At 35.9% G+C, this 14,556-nt stretch overlaps 1 protein-coding gene across 1 annotated transcript in view; it reads right to left on the minus strand.

Annotated features, from left to right (window-relative positions):
* The window catches only part of GABRR3 (gamma-aminobutyric acid type A receptor subunit rho3), a 55,042-nt gene extending 46,270 nt beyond the window's left edge, over positions 1-8,772 (minus strand). The window contains exon 1 of the mRNA XM_073009605.1: positions 8,648-8,772. Within this exon, the coding sequence (XP_072865706.1) occupies positions 8,648-8,772 (125 nt within the window). The remainder of the gene's footprint in view (positions 1-8,647) is intronic.
* Positions 8,773-14,556: the final 5,784 nt, after the last annotated feature.

Genomic DNA, 14,556 nt, shown 5'->3' on the forward strand with positions numbered 1-14,556 from the left:
CCATCATCATCACCACCACCACCATCATCATCATCACCACCACCATCATCATCATCACTACCACCATCATCATCATCACCACCATCATCATCATCACCACCACCACCATCATCATCACCATCATCATCATCATCACCACCATCATCATCATCATCACCACCACCATCATCATCATCATCACCACCACCATCATCATCACCATCATCATCATCACCACCACCACCATCATCATCATCACCACCACCATCATCATAATCACTACCACCATCATCATCATCACCATCATCATCATCATCACCACCATCATCATCATCATCACCATCATCATCACCATCATCATCTCCACCATCGTCGTGGGCAGCAGGAGCAATAACACAAGACCCTGAGGGCTCTACTAAGTGAATCCTAGTCATTCTGAAGAGCTGATATGCTTTTGTATTAAAACATGTCTTCTCCAGGAAACAGATGTGAATTTTAATATAAGACACGTAGGTGAACTTTCTTACACAATAAAGTGACTTTGATGGGGAGAATTTCAGAAACTGGAGCAGCTGCTAGAAGGAATACATCTTATGGGCACCTGAGATCACCCAGTGTGGTCTTTCAATAGGGAAGTTTCTGGCTGAAGCCATCAGAGGTTTATAGATGTATATTTTATCATGGATAGAAATGCGGAAGTTGGGAAAAGAAATCTGTTTTTGGTAGAAGGCAGTGAGTTTTATTTTAAACATGTTAAGCTATTATATCCCATGAATAATTGAACACATACAACTATTTTTTCCAAGGAGTTAGAATTAACTAGAAAAGTTCTTCCAAGGAGCTAGAATGAACAATTTATTAAAAAAATAATAGCAGCTAGCTTGTATTAAATGCCTACTATGTTCAAGGCACCAAACCAAAGTAAATATTATCTTCATTGGCATACATCCAAATTATGCTTTATTTGGGCCCTATGCCCAGAGTTTCTGATTCAATAGGTTTGGGGTATGAGAATTTGCATGTATAACAATGTCTCGAGAGATCCACTGGCCTAGAAAATAGTAGACATTTAATAAAAGCTAGCTACTTGTTATTATTTTAAGAAAAATGGAAATGTAACTATGAGTGAAAACTCATGAAAATCTGCAAACCCCTTTGGTGATAATCTTTTAATACAGCTAAATGGCATGTCACTAATGTGTCTGCTCAGAAGCATACTTCTCCATGAGATTGAAGAGGATAAATCTTAATTAAGAATCCCAAGAATGCCAAAGGCAGAGCCCACTGTGAAATGCTCTCTTGGCAGCATGCGAAAGCACATGCACCTGTTCTAACTTGAGGGCTCTTCAGGTACACAATGAGATGTTCCATATTTATCTACTTTTGCCTTTTTTTGTATTTTTTGTATCTTCCATTTCCCAAAAAGGATCTGCTGCTTAAATACCCTTTTAATGAATTTTGAAAATCTATATATTCCCCTCACACATATTTAAATAGACATTTACATTTCTTCATCATAAATTTTGAAATTACTCAAATATTGATGATTTCAAATAAAACGCATTGTTCCTTTAAGTGTATCCAATGAATCTAACTATACACATTATGCATTTAAATATGCCTGAATAAGCTTTCTAAAAATCAGAAATTTTATTGCATTCTTTTTTTTAAAAAAAAAATTTCTATCTCCATTTTATTTATTTCGTATAATTTTATCACTCCATCATGTACCTTTTTAAGAAAAATGTGTAAGCAAAGAAATTGACTTTTTTATTTTCTATGACAATTACAAATGGAATAAAACATAATTTGTATAAATACTGATACTTATTAAAATTAAGAATAAAATTTTATTAAAAGTGCATTTATTAATGAAGTGATGATTCGCTTTCCCCAATTATTCTATGTATCAGCAAATGGGTATTACTCATTGCTGAAATAAAGCTGGGTTTTTGCATTAATTCTATTCTTATTTTTTAATCTTTATAGATGAAAATATTGAGAAAGTTTGTTCATATATGTGGAAGTACATGGAATTTGAAGAAATTTTGTTTCAGTATTCTTTTAACAATGTAACTTAATTATTTAAACTCCTTACTTATTTTTCAAAACTCACACTGTAGAGTTTATCTTCAACAATTATTTTAATGATTTATAACCTGACAAATTAATTAGTTCCTCCTTCAATTTTGTTAAAAGCAAAAAATAGAGAATTGCTATTAAGAAAAGGATGTCTTGTGTAGCGTCATCCACTATCTCAACTATAATATTTGTAATGATCTCTTTGTACCCAGGAACTTTTTACACACTGGGGCAATACTTGTAGGATTCAGGAAGAGGGAGAGGGATGCCTTTATATTGCCAGGTAGGACACAGCAATCATTAAATGGAGGTAATAAAGGAGACTGCAGGTGGCGAACAGATCAGTTTTAAGAAAGAGGTCAGAAGGAAGTTAAAGATCCAAAAACTGTTTTAAAACTACTCATGTCTACATGCCCCTCAGATACCTCGCATCTACCCTTAGAGGCATAATACATTGTACCCCAGGAGGATAGGCACCCTGGTTTGAAGGCCTCTGATGCCTACACAGGAAGGTTAACAAAATGAAAGATGAGATAAAACCAAGGAGACAGAAGGAAATTTCTTAATAAAGGATCACTATATAATGCAGCATCAGATTTAGCTCAGCGTGTTCTAGTCTTACTCTATACACATATCACTTTAAACCGCTTTGTGTCTTCTCCCCTCTCCCTCATTCTAGAAAAAAATGATTTCAGTTTAGCAGCTACTGAGAAGAAGCTTTTGGATTTGTTCTGTCTGAGGAGATGATCTTCTAGGAGTCTGAGTCCTGATGGGATCAAGCAAAGATATCCCAATTCCTGGGAGAACCTCTCACCAGCATTCCTCATCTTTGTCCTTTCCCATAAAGTATTATGAAGATTGAGAAACAGTAGGTGCGAGTCTTGGTAATAGGTGTGTTTTTATCTTTCAATTAGGGCTTTTTCCTTCCTGGGTCACACAAAGAAAACATATTTCTATGCTCCCTCTTCTCAGTGTCAGAAACTCTACTGTAATTGTGTGACGAAGTGGAGGTCTGGGAGGAAGGAAAGGCTGGATTTTGAGGGGTCTCAGGGGGACTAAGAGGGTCTTCAAAGAGGACATAGTAGCCAAAGGATTAAAAACTAGAACTGGTTGAGGAAAAGGAAATACACCTAACTTATTCTGTGGCATTAGAGTTTTATAAGTGGAATGATAAAAAATCATCTGACTTGAATCACAAACACTCGGCTGGTTGCCTTATAAGACTGCTTTCCCTAGAGCCTGGAGGCCTGTATATTTGATGGATTAACTAGAATAAAAAACTAGGTATGATATGAAGAGACTACTTACCCAAGGGATGACATAATTACTAAGCATATTTAAAAGTATTTAATTGAGGGGGTCAAGAGTATGATACCAATTGAAGCCATAACTGTCATTTTATACCTATTAAATTAGCAAAAGACAAAACATAATGTTAGTGACCCATGCTGTGAAGGATATGATGAGGCCAGGTGCAATGGCTCACACCTGTAATCCCAGCACTTTGGGAGGCGAAGGTGGGCGGATCACTTGAGGTCAGGAGTTCGAGACCAGCCTGGCCAACATGGCAAAACCCCATTTCTACTAAAAATATAAAAATTAGCCAGGCGTGGTGGCGGGAGCCTGTAATTTCAACTACTCAGGAGGCTGAGGCAGGAGAATCTCTTGAACCTGGGAGGCAGAGGTTGCAGTGAGCCAAGATTGTGCCACTGAATTCCAGCTTCAGCCTGGGCGAAAGAGTGAGACTCCGTCTTGGGAAAAAAAAAGGGATATGATGAAATGCAAATATTTCTATTTTCCAGGTGGGAGTATACATATTGGTAAACTCCCCTAGAAATTCATCTCAAGAACTATAAAGATATTTCATATGCGTTACTCAATTATTCAATTCGAGAAAAATCATAATTTTCTTGGTAAAGGAAAAAATGACATGTGTGAAAACATTTATTGCTGTTACTTATCTTAGTGGAAACTTGAAAATAAATGTTCAGAAACAAAGGAGATAATTCTTGTCCTTTAATTCAAATTAATAATATGGAGTGATTAAAAATAGCATTATGGTGTCTGTGAAGCAATGTGAGAAATGCTTAAGTGAAGAAAATACAAAATGATTTCTATGCTATGATTTTAAACATGAAAATATCATGTAGTTTCATGAATAACGATTAGACATGAACTTGGAAAAACAAAAGCCTTGAGATTCTAGGTATTTTTTTCCACATAAAAATCCATTATTGTTATTGTTATTTGTATCATAAATTATCTAGAGCAAATTGGACTTGCCATTTAGAATCCTTTCCAAATAAGAATCTGGTCAAAGCTCTCCACCTTATCACTTCATTCTTCTTGTCATTCCAGAAGCATGGCCTCTTGATAACATGGACGTTTTTCTCAGTCAAGCTTTATTGTGAACCAGTGCACACTGAAGCTCAGTTAACTGTTCCAAATAATGTAAGCAACATTTTAAAAACCTTTTGTAGGCTTATTGTTTTTCCTTAGAAAAATACAAAATGAACCAAAAATGTTCTATTAGGCTACATACATGGATGTAAATTCAAGGAATAAGATAAAGTAGTGGGAAAATCAGTTGGTCCAATTTTTCATCATGAAGAAAACCTTCATAATTCTTGATCCAATGTTTATTTCCAGACCCTGGATGTTTTTGAAATGTCTTAGAGAAAATGTGGTACATAAGATGTAGTGAATCTTAAGGCTTTGATTGAACTCCTAACTTCTGAACTCTGGAAATACATACCTGACTTTATCAATAGCCTGTCTCTTGTAAAAGAAAACATCTAGGCAGATGAACATTTCTGTGGAAAAGCCAGCGAGAGAGAATGCTTCACTTGAAACACTACAGTTCCCACATCTCACTTGGACCTCTGTCAGACCAAAAGCTCAGTGAGGAGGCCTCAGTTGCCTCATCTGCGAAATGAGGAAATTAGATTAGCAGCTAGTCTGCAGATATTTTTTAAAAACAGTCCACATGGTATATTAACTTGGAAAAATTCAGAGAAAAGCCTGGATTTCTTGCTTCTTTTGAAAAAAGTCAGAAAATCTGGCCACATAAGGTTCAAGTTATAACAAGAGAAGGCTGTGGGCATGGTGGCTCATGTCTATAATCCCAGAACTTTTGGAGGCCAAAGCTGGAGGATCATTTGAGGCCAGGAGTTTGAGTCCAGCCTGGGCAAATAGAGAGACCCAATCTCTACCAAAAACAAACAAACAAACAAAAAAACAACCAACAACAACAACAACAACAAAAAATTAGCCATGTGTAGTGGCACATGCCTGTTGTCCCAGCTACTTGGGAGGTTGAGGTGGGAGGACCACTTGAGCACAGGTGTTTGAGGTTATAGTAAACTATGATTGCACCACTGCACTCCAGCCAGGGCAACAGAACAAGACCTTGTTTCAGAAAAAAAAAAAAAAAAAAAAAGTTAAAAATTAAAAGACAAACAAAAACAAGAGAAGGCTGAACCTGACCAGCCATTTTCCCTCAGAGGAGCATATACCTTGTAGTTGTAGTCTCTGCCACTGTCTTCTGTCTAGCTTGCGGTAGCATTGGATTTGCCATGCTTGAGAATCTACTGGCTTTTACATTGGGTTCAGGGTAATGTTTAACAAGTGACTCTTTAGGAAAAAAAGCCCCAGTTTATAGTGTTTTATTTCCATGGTGTAAATATTTCCACCATGGCTGATTTCAGGCTACCAACAACATGTATGGTAGAGATGTGCCTAGCACATAGGATAGGATAGGATAGGATAGGATAGGATAGGATAGGATAGGATAGGATAGGATAGGATAGGATAGGATAAATGGTATAGTATGGTATATTGTTGTATTTCTACCATAGTTACAATAGACCTAAATAAAATAACTTCAAGAGCAACAGATGATAATAAAATGTGGAGAAATCATTAGGAAGTGGTGAGTTTTAAGTATTTGCTACCTTTATCTTAGAAATTATTTAATTTAATTGCAGGCTTATATAATTTAATTTTTAATAATGTGTGCTTTTAACAGCCAGCTGATAAATTTCCTGAAAACGATTGGCTGTTGCAAGCCAGTCTGAGCAGACTCCAGCACTCTGCTGATTATTTTCAAGGCCAGAGTCAATACGTTGCTCTCATAGTATTTTTAGCCCCCAACCCAGCACTCGCATGTAAATGTCACTCAATATAATTGTTGAAAGAATGAATAAATATTCAATGAGTCTATTTGCTTAATCTTCTTTGCATTATCCAGGAGCAAAATTTCTTCTCTAGGTAAAAGGGGAACATTTTCCACCTGCCAAACTTACTTTATTCACACCTCTCCCTACTTTGGTTTTAGGAAACAAAAGGTATCTTTGAATAAACATTTTTTAAAGTCTTTAAATTTTGAAAGAAGGGAATCTCTCGAGTAAAATTTGAGGTTATATTCTGAATGAAAACAACTAAAAGCAAAACATTTAAGAACTTTGTTGTATAAAAACTGGCCCCAAACAATGCATATATAAATCCCCCTTATAATTTTCGAAGATCATGTCTTCCTTTCATGTTCACTCTATTAGTTCTCTTGCATTATAGAAGAGTGGATTATTCATTCATTCATTCATTACTTAATTATTGGCTGATAATCAGGTTGGATGTTGGGCAAAGAACCTCACAGTGTCTACTCACATACTAAGGTAGGAAGACTCCTGGGCCCTTTACTCTGAAAAATGACTGTATACAGTAATTACTGTATTTTGGTCTAATGCCCTAAAATCTGCATGACAGAGTGCTTGAGTGACAGCTCAGAAATTGGCTGGCTGTATTACCCTGCTTACTCAGGGGAAATGCCTGGGTTTCATTCTAAGGGGCTACTTCTGAACCAGGTGATGGTTTATGCAATCTCCAGTGCCCTAGAGGGTTTTTCTTTGAAGAACAAAAGAAGCAGATATAAATTTTAATGAATCCCATTCTGCTTGTGACTCAAAGGAGCACTTCATTTAGGATATAGAGAAGTGACAACAAATATGATTGGCCCCACATGGCCGAAATCCTGGCTTTTCCTATGCGAGAAGTCTGCTTTTGCGTAGGCTCTAAATTTCTTCTTTTCCTTTACATAGGATCTAAAAATGAGGCATTTAACATGAGAAAAATTTCTACCTCACCACAAAGAACCAATGTTCTTCTCTTGTTCTTTAAATGTCACCTAAAAAATACACATGGTAGATTTTTTCTGTAGCAACTCTGCCACTGATAGTGGGCTGGTGTGATGAATTAGCTACTATAATCATCTCTCCTCCTCATCTAAACATCCACCAGACTGTACAAGTCTACTCTTTGGATGAGAGATAATATTTTAAGCATTTAAGTCCATTAATTTTTAAAATTAGATAAAACATACTATAAAATGTAATAAGCTACCTGAAAAAAAAAATAGAGTCTGGTGGTATACTCTTACATTTCCCAAATATTTCCTTAGCTAATTGCTATGAAGAAGACTGGGAAAGTGGTTAAATGGAACAAGACTTCGTATCATCTCAGGTCTGGGTCTGGGAGCAGAAGTGTGGAAGGAAAGTGTGAGAGGTAATCCCTGATTTTTAATCGCAGAGCAGGAATCCGTAATCAAGTAACACACCTCTTTTGGTTTTGGTCATTAAACCTGAGACTTCAGAAGACATTTATTAAAATTTTACGTTCTCTTTCCTGATCTTACAGTGAGTGCATAATACATATTCAGGATGTGAGGACAATCTAGCTTAAACATCTGTCACCCCATTGGCTGCCAGGATTAACCAGATGATACTCTTATCTTCATTCCACAATTTCTCCTGTTGGGTCTTTTTGGAAATAGGGTGCTTGGTGAAAAGGGAAGACTTTCTCAAAGACGTTATTTGATTATTAAGACGTATTTGATATGGGTAGTAGGGGGACAAATCATTGCAGTATGCCTGGGGCTGAAGGGATTCCTGGCATTTTTAGTACTAAAACCTATAAAGCCCTAAGCAAGTTGGTGTACAAACAGGTCACTCTCACAGATAGCTATCTCCCTTACTAGCACATCCAAACACACTCCTGATTATTGATGGGAAGAAAATAGTGATCGTGTGTTGATATTCAGGATTTGTCAAACATATGAAAATTATTGTTGGAAGATAAATGGCTTTAATGCCTTTTGATACTATTTCATCAATCCATGAAACTATATACCCTACAAATACTTGACATTAAATGAAGTTGGTGCTTAGACTAATTTCTACTCAAAATACATTTGAGGAAACATTAAACAAGTATTTAATGTATCAGTAATAAATGTATTAGTAATTGAGGAAATACATTCCCTGAAAGAGGATCCTTATATGAACCCTTTAACCGTTTTCTCCGTAAATAAGCATAAATAAATTTACAAATGTCAGCAAATTCCAAGATCTTGCTCTTTCAGATGTCAAACAGAGGTGACTGATGATGATGCATGAATGCTATCTCCAGAGACAGACATGGTTACAAAGATGTGCTACCATTAAAGATATGTTTCTAGGTTTCCTGTCAGTCTAAGGCAACTGGTGAGAGAAACTGGGCAGTAACTCCATGGACTGCACTATGAGCATCTTACCAGGTTTGTTTCATTGAAGAGGAGCACCGCTGATGTGTCATCCTGATGCGAGAAGCAGCACAAACATTTGGTATCAATGTGATCCAGATGTAGGTGAAGGAGACCAACTGGAAAGCCAGGATCATCTCTTCCAAAAACAGACAAAAAGGATGCAGGTGGATACAGCCAATACTGTGATCACGATTTCTTCTTCATGTGTCTTTAAAAAAATAAACAGCACGCCAGGGAAAATGTATTAGGGGGGGAAAAAGACATTGTCTTCAATGCTGTACTTTGTTTCAGTAGATTAAACTGATTCACATCACTTACAGGCAGATATCTATCTGAATCTTCAGCAATATGAGGAAAACAAAGCAGATTTTTAAAATTTTCAGTTTACATCCTTTGGTCCCCTTTTCCAGGGAAGGTTTTTAGTGTGATGCTCAATCCATACTCAATAAACCCTCAGCTGCAGTCCTAGGCAAACAAAGAAGTGAGGTTAAGCATTAATCCTCTTAATCCAGTGCAATATCATTTAAATATACTTAGTGACTCAGCAAAATAATATGCTTATTGAGAAAAAAAGATGATTAATTTAATCTTAATTACACATTTGAAGACCTTTTCCATTATCCTATGGTTCCTTTTAATCCAGAAAGGAATCTTTTCCTCACCAAATGCATACAGACTGCCTTAGCACAAACACAAAATATAATTATCTTTTTAAAGATAAATAATCGTATTTTAAGATGATGGTTTATTTCATTGATAACAAGAGTGGTTTAATTTAAGGTTTATTTAATAGCAAGCAACCCAGTTAATAAAAATGAACTTAATCGTGGTCAGTGTGCAAAGCACACACTGTCACCGTTAAATTACGGCCACATACTCTCCTAAAGGTGCTTTGCATACTTAGAGAAAATATTTAGCAAAATATTTCTACTTCACATATGCAAAGTACCAATGAATGGTCATGTCGTTGAAATTAATCTTCTTCAACTGGAATACCACAAGGTGAGCAACGCAGCAACAGCTGACCTTTTTACTAGGACTTACAAAGAAAGCCATTTTCTTCCCAGAAATATAGTGTTGTGAGAGAAATTCTTAAATTTCCTCAAATCGATCTGTGTTCTTGACACTTTGTATTCTGTGTAACTGCTTAATCATATTTGTTTCTTTTGGTTTGGGTTATGTCTTCTTTTAGTCCATGCATTAAAACCTTCTCCTATGTTTCTTGAGCATGTCTTTCGTCTTTAAAATATATTTTTAATATAAAATATTACAAATATACAGAATGATGTAATAAATCCTTGCTTCTCTTCTTAGGCTGGATTTAGTGTTTATAATTATATGCAATTATACTATTATTGTATATGTATGTATCTATAAATAATGTACAAATTTCTGCATGTTTTAAAACTTTATGCAAATGGTGTCATATTCTACTTTTACTACTAAAAGCTACTTTTTCTTTCAGCATTATGCTTAGGGATTTATTATGTTGATAAATGTGCCTCTAGTTAATTCGTTTTAACTGCTATATGGTATTTCAGTATGGATACATAACATTGCATTTATTCGTATTTTTGTTGATGGGCATTGTTTCTTATGTTTCTATTACAAACAATCCTGCAATAAATTTCTATAAATATTTTCTTGTACACATGTGTAAGTGTTTCTTTAGGTAAATACCTAGAAGTAAAATGGCTAAGCTGAATAATTTTCACACCTTCAAATTTACTGGGCACAATCATATTGCTCATCAACGTGCTTGTAGCAATTTACTTCTCCACTAGCGGTGAATGAGAGATCTTATTTCTTAAAATATTTTTTTAACGTTGGTATTATCAGACTTTTAAATGTTGCCTAATTCGATGGGTATTGTAATTTTAATTTCTGTAATGTTTAGAAACGTTGAAGCATTTTCTTTGGTATTTTTGAGCCAGTAAGCCTTCTTTGAAGAGCCAATGGAAGAAATGTAAGAAAAGTTGCTCATCTTAAACTACTGTCACTTTGCTTGTTGGAAGACTGCACTGTGGTCAAAGTTTGTTTGAGTACGTTCCACCGCAGTGCTCTTATGAGATCCAGGGCACCAACCCCTTAGCCCTAGCACTCTCTATTACCTGGTCCCCTCTTCACTTAGTAAAAGCAATATCTACGCTAACATTTCCCAAAGTACTTGGCTACACTGAAGATGTTTTGTGAAAAACTGTTCTGTACTAAATGAGTTTGGGAAACATTACACATTTTATTACTCTGTTAGGGGTCACACTCTTACCCCAGGGCCTTTGGACTTGTTGTCACCCTTGCCTGACATATTGTTCATCTGGATATCTAGATGGCTAACTCCCTTAACAAATGCAAATATCTGAGAAAATATCATCTATTGAGTGAAGTATACTCTGACCACTCTTTTTTAAAAATGCCATGTTCTTTATTTCCTCCTACAACCTGCATTAGCAATCTGCCTTTCATCCTGTTTAGCATGTCTTATATAATTTATGTTATGCTTATTGTTCATAATCTGTCTAATCCTGCTAGAATGTAAGCTCTGCAAGGAAGTGATCTTTGTTTTCTTCCGTGAGGCCTCCCAAACACTTATAACTATCTTTGAAGTATAGCTGGTATTAGTAAATATTTCTTAAATAATGAATGAATATTAACACAATCAAGGCTTCAGCTGAAAAAAAAAAAAAAAAAAAAAAGCCTGTTTAGTTCTACTGAATTCTGTGTCTCTCAAACTCATTTGATCTCAGATCCCATTTTAAAACAAAACAAAACAAAACAAACCACGATACTTACATTCTTCCAAAATAGTACTCCTCCAGGACAGCCAGTTTGGGAGATTCTCATTTACAGGTAAATCAGTGCTTTGCACATTCTCCTTAGCAAAATTCTGTGTCCTATCATCTTGAGACAACCTTTGATGACTGCTAAACTTTTACGTTCACAATGAAATATTGGTAGCTGATAAAGAATAAGCAAGATTTCAGAGGAGACTTCATGAAGTGGTTTTTGATCTGAAGGAATGCAGCACTAGAGTAGAAGTTATTCTCTTTACAGGACTCAGTGGAGCTCTTTGGGGCACGTATTTTTCGGAAATATCTGTCAGATCATATACGTCCTCACTGTCACTCAAATTATGTTAGGATGCCCTAGTGTCTCCTTCTGCACTGCAGGGATGAATCATGATGAGAATCTGTCTGACCTCTTTATTGAATAATCTTTGCTAGACTATCTATATCACTATAAACATTAAGGAAGAAATAAAAAGTTTATTTTTGATGATGAATTTTAAGTGGGAAATGGTCTGCGTAAAAATAAAAATAAGGCAATAGCTTAGAATAGAGAGAGTTGGCTTATAGAAAGTCTAAGGGTTTTAGTTCAATTACAAGAAGGCATCTGTCTCTGTTGATGCTGAGTTAGCTCCTTAACCTTATTCCTTTAGAGCTTTTCTTTGCAAGCTCAGTAAGCTTCTTAAGGAAAAAAAAAAAAAAAAAAAAGCAGAAAAGCACATCTGTCAAAACTAGAAAGTGGTAAGTAACTACCAGGAAACAAAATGAATCACAGGGTCACTGGAGAATTTCGTAACAGTTTAAGCTCTCCCTTGCATAAATTGCCTCCTGTTCACTCTTCATCCACTCTGATGATGTCAGTCGGCCAGTTTTTATTCGTTTGGCAGGGACATAAAGAGAAAATTTGGAAATGATGGCTGTGTCGCCAATCTTGGGATATGTAGCAATTGTTTTGCCTACAAAGAGAAAACAAAAGAAAAGCTAAGGTCTTATTTAGACTGGATCTGACAACAACAACAAATTCCAAGCTTCCAGAAATTTCCCAATGTGTCGGCAGGATGTCATCTAGGCAAAATATCTTGAGTTGCAAATTGTAGAGTCATAAAATCTTGATAGGGAAAGACTTTTGGAAATCATTTAGACTACACTTAATGCCTCTCCTGCTCTCTTTTGTGCTGAGGAAGCTAGGACTAGAGAGGTTAAGTGATCAAAATTAATTTTCTTATTTACAGTCATGTGCTGCATAACGACGTTTTGGTGAGTGATGGACCACAGATATGACTGTGGTTATCCAATAAGTTAAGGTTAATTTACTCTTGAAGAAAGAAAAATATTTAAGAAAGAAAAGTATAAATTTAGTGTAGCCTAAGTGTACAGTTGAGAGTAGTGTACACTCACACCCTGGGCTTTCACATACACTCAGCCAGAACAACTTTCAGTCCTGTGAACTTCACTCATGGTAAGTGCCTGACACAGTTAATATTTTATGCTGCATTTTAACTGAACCTTTTCTATTTTGTCTCTGTTTACATATTTTTAGATACACAAATATGTACCATTGTGTTACAATTGCCTATAGTATTTGGTATAGTAACGTGCTGTACAGGTTTATAGCCACACTCATATAGCATAGGTGTGCAGTAGGCTAGACCATAGAGGTTTGTGTAAGTATACTCTACAGTTGTTTGCACAATGAAGAAATCACCTAACAACGCATTTCTCTGAGTTTGTCCCCGTCATCAAATTGCGCATAACTTGTGTTTTGCTTTGATGCATTGGAAATATAACTGGCCATGCCTAGAGCAGCCAGTAGGGGGCATTTGGTATCCTTCCAAAAAACCTTGCTCTTGCTCAGAAATCTGTTTTCTCTCCGGTTCTCAGAATTACCAGACAACCAGTAGATCATCGTTTTTCCATACCCAGTAGACCATCGTTCGCCCCACGACTCTTGTTTCATTCTCTTATCACATCCTTCCTGGCATCCAAAATCAGCTGATAGGAGTGAGGACACTGAAGAATTTGTGTTACAGGCCAGCGGATGACACTAAAGCAAAGCTGTCTACATCATCGTGTAATAGCGCAAAATCACCACTAGATGGAAGCATAGGATACAAATTCTCATCCAAATTACACTATTGTCTCGAATTTGCCTCCTTTTGGGAGGAAAACCTTGCGTAGTATCGGTAAATGCAAATTATTTAGCATTTGTAGTGAATAATTTTCACTTACCAATATTGGCAGAATGAACTGAAAAGATTAATGATATAATATCAAATGATTCAGAGAAAACACCCACACACCCCGTTATTGAGGAAAATGCAACTATTTACCTTGAATAATTGACTAATGAAGTTTATTGGTTTCTCTGATTGAACACAAATTTATTTTTTTAGATTTCACTTTTTACCTACACCTAAGAACAGCATTTTATCTGTGGGAACGCTAAGGGACAGAGGTGAACATTGTAGAAAAATAAGCTTTCTATTAGAATGAAGTACCTGTTATGAGTAAAGTTTCTAAAGGACACTGAATAAAGCACTAGGGCACGTGGCTTTGGGACTGGATGTGGTATTTACTGTATGATTTTTAAAAAGCTTCTTAAACTTCCTGGACTTCCATTTCCTCTTCTGTATTCATTAAGCACATGTATGTAGGTGACTTTTGAGCTCCCCGAGGAAGCAATACAACACAGTGGTTAAGAAGAGACAACAGTGATCATCTTTACTGGGATATTTGGTGTCAGATTTTGTGGGTACGAACATCTACTTTTCCATTTACTAGTTGTCTGAACTTTGAAAATGACCTAAGATTTTTTGTTGAGTCAGTTACTTTATATATAGTTAAGAGGAATAACGCTAGGACCGATCTTTTAAGATTAAAGTTGGAATTTATGAGACTGTATATTTAGCACAATGTTTGGTACATTGAAAATACCATAATTGACAAAATTAGTATCAGTTATCAATCTCATTCATCTCTATTAATGTATACGATCTTCCAATGTTATGAGTTTCATTAAGATTACCAATAAGGTCCGTGTTTTCCAGGATTGAAATTTTGAGTCATCTTTAATTGCTCCCTTTCAAAATCTTTTCTTTGTTTTTTGCTTCAGAACTTCTTTTGCATTTTCCTGCC

The sequence above is a fragment of the Chlorocebus sabaeus genome, chromosome 22 (genome assembly GCF_047675955.1).
Source record: "Chlorocebus sabaeus isolate Y175 chromosome 22, mChlSab1.0.hap1, whole genome shotgun sequence".
Classification (NCBI taxonomy): domain Eukaryota; kingdom Metazoa; phylum Chordata; class Mammalia; order Primates; family Cercopithecidae; genus Chlorocebus; species Chlorocebus sabaeus.